This window comes from Penaeus vannamei, chromosome 26 (genome assembly GCF_042767895.1).
Source record: "Penaeus vannamei isolate JL-2024 chromosome 26, ASM4276789v1, whole genome shotgun sequence".
Classification (NCBI taxonomy): Eukaryota; Metazoa; Arthropoda; class Malacostraca; order Decapoda; family Penaeidae; genus Penaeus; species Penaeus vannamei.
The window spans coordinates 14,906,141-14,908,640 of NC_091574.1; the positions used below are offsets into that span (position 1 = coordinate 14,906,141).

A 2,500-nucleotide genomic window follows, 5' to 3' on the forward strand; every position below is an offset into this window, starting at 1 on the left:
TTCCCCTTTCCCCTCACCCCCCATCCCAGACCCCCTCTCCTTCCCCTCCCTAAACCTCACTCTCCCCAGCCCTCACCCCTGGCCATTTCCCTCTCCCCAACCCTCATCCCTTCCTCTCCTCCCATCCCTCCTCAACGCCATCCCCCTCCCCAACCCTTCCCTTTCCCCCTCCCCAACCTTCACCCCTTTCCCCCTCCCTTCCCCTCCCCAACCCTCACCCCTTCCTCCCTCCCTTCACCTCCTCAACCCTCACCCCTTCCCCTCCCTATTCCCTCTCCTTTCCCCTTCCCTTCACCTTCCCTTCCCTTCCCTTCCCTTCCCCCCTTCCCCCCTCCCTTCACCTCCCCAACCCTCACTCCTTCCCCCCTCCCACCCCTCCCCAACCCTCCCTCTTCCCCCCTCCCTTCCCCTCCCCAACCCCATCCCCCTTTCCACCCCCCTCTCCCCCTCCTCCCCCCCTCACTATACCAGAAGCCACGTAGAGAAGGCCCCTCCTCAACCCACCCTCTTTCCCCTTCCCCTTCCCCAACCCTCACTCCCTTACTTCCCTTCCCTTCCCCCTTCCCCCCTCCCACCCCTCCCTTACTTCCCTTCCCCTCCCCCTTCCCCCCTCTCCCCCTCCTCCCCCTCACCATACCAGAAGCCACGTAGAGAAGGCCCGTGAGCCACGTGAGACCGAGGACGAGAAAGATGGTGAGCGAGCCCCAGATTCGGTCCGTCAGCCCCCTGGTGTCACTGCCAGCTGGGTGATGACTCTTGCTCTTCATCACTTCCGTTATGACCAGGCGCATCACCATCACGAAGGCGAGGAGGTTGATCTGGAAGCCGGGAAGGAAAGCGGTGGGTTGTTTTTAGATTGTGGTGGTTGGGGTGATGGTGAGATGTGGTGAAGGTGAGGGATTGTGATGGTGGATGATAGTGATGGCGTGAGATGGGGATGGAGAGGGATTGTGATGGTGAGAAATGGTGAAATTGAGAGATGGTGATCGTGAGACATAGCGATGGTTGATAGTGATATTGAGATATGGTGATGGTGAGAGATGGTGATGGTGAGAAATAGTGATGGTTGTGTGATACTCAGAGATGGTGAAGGTTGGTGGAGAGAGATGGTGATGGTGAGAGATGTAGATGATGAGAGATGATAATGAATGATGGTAATGGTGAGAGACAGTGATACTAAAAGATGGTAATGGTTATTGGTGATGATGAGAGATGGTGATGGCTAGAATGAAGGCGATGGTTGTGGTGATGGTAATGATGGAGATGATGGTAAGTGATGGTTGATTATAAGAGCAACATAAGTAAATAGAATGGGGATGATTCGATTTTTATATTGATGTAGAATATTCGAGATATATAAGAATGATCATTATTTTCATTATTAATGATAGTAACTAGCAAAGTAGTCATAAAGATAAATAGTTGTTAAACTATTGTAATCATTTTGAGAGAGAGAGAGAGAGAGAGAGAGAGAGAGAGAGAGAGAGAGAGAGAGAGAGAGAGAGAGAGAGAGAGAGAGAGAGAGAGAGAGAGAGAGAGAGAAAGAGAGACAAACAGACAGACAGACAGACAGTTCTTTACAAGAACAGACACTGGCAGACAGGCAGACAGAAATAAACAGAAATAAATACACACACAGATAAAGACGTACTTGGAAAAACAGACAGATAAATGCACAAGCAGAACACGCCAAGGCAAATAGAGACACAGGCAGGCAGCCACAAACCAGACACAAACATGTAAATAGACATATGGAAATACACACAAACAGACGCAAAAAGACGCATAAACAAAATCGCACACAGACACAAGCATATAAAAACTCACAGACAGATACTGACACAAACAAACATACTCAAACAGACACATAGCACTGACAGACGCACACAGCCACGGAACTCACAGCGAGGATCAGTGCCAAGATGCCGACAAATGCCCACAGCATTGGCCCGGGAGCCAGCCAGCATCTGAAAGGTCAAAGGAATTAGAGGAACTGATTAGTGACCTTGCGGAAAAATCTAGCGCATTGCAGCCTTTTGAGAGAATAATCGAAAAAAAACTTTTTCGATTATTGATGATTATTATGGTGATTTTAGCATTAATTCTGTTAGTTATGATAATTTTCATGATAATCCCATCAACATTATCATTATCCTAATCATTATTGTCATTTTCATGATTATAAATATAATGATAATAGCCTTATTGATCTTCTCTTAAAGGAAATCGTTTTTTTCTATGTGTGTGTATGTGAGTGTGTGAATGGGGTTTAGAGAAGACCTTTTGGGTCCGAAATCATTGATTTTTTTCTACGTAAATTGATTTGTAAAAGTTCGTTTTTTATCGAATTAGAATAATTAGGGAAGTCGTTTTTTTCACCTATTAGCGCATATAACTTCTCGAATTTTCTGTCTTTGTTTACTCATGAAAATAATTACTTTCTATTTCTTTAGTAATGAGATCTCGAACGCTGCAGTTCAGGTCTTTAAAAGTCACATCG

The 2,500-nt window shown here is 46.6% G+C and overlaps 1 protein-coding gene across 1 annotated transcript in view; it reads right to left on the reverse strand.

Moving 5' to 3' along the window:
- Positions 1-2,500, reverse strand: part of LOC113821737 (adhesion G protein-coupled receptor L3) — a 33,111-nt gene that overhangs the window by 2,422 nt on the left and 28,189 nt on the right. Inside the window, exons 16-17 of the mRNA XM_070140059.1 lie at positions 1,904-1,967; positions 638-818 (exon numbers count right to left, since the gene is read on the reverse strand). Of these exons, the coding sequence (XP_069996160.1) occupies positions 638-818; positions 1,904-1,967 (245 nt within the window). The remainder of the gene's footprint in view (positions 1-637; positions 819-1,903; positions 1,968-2,500) is intronic.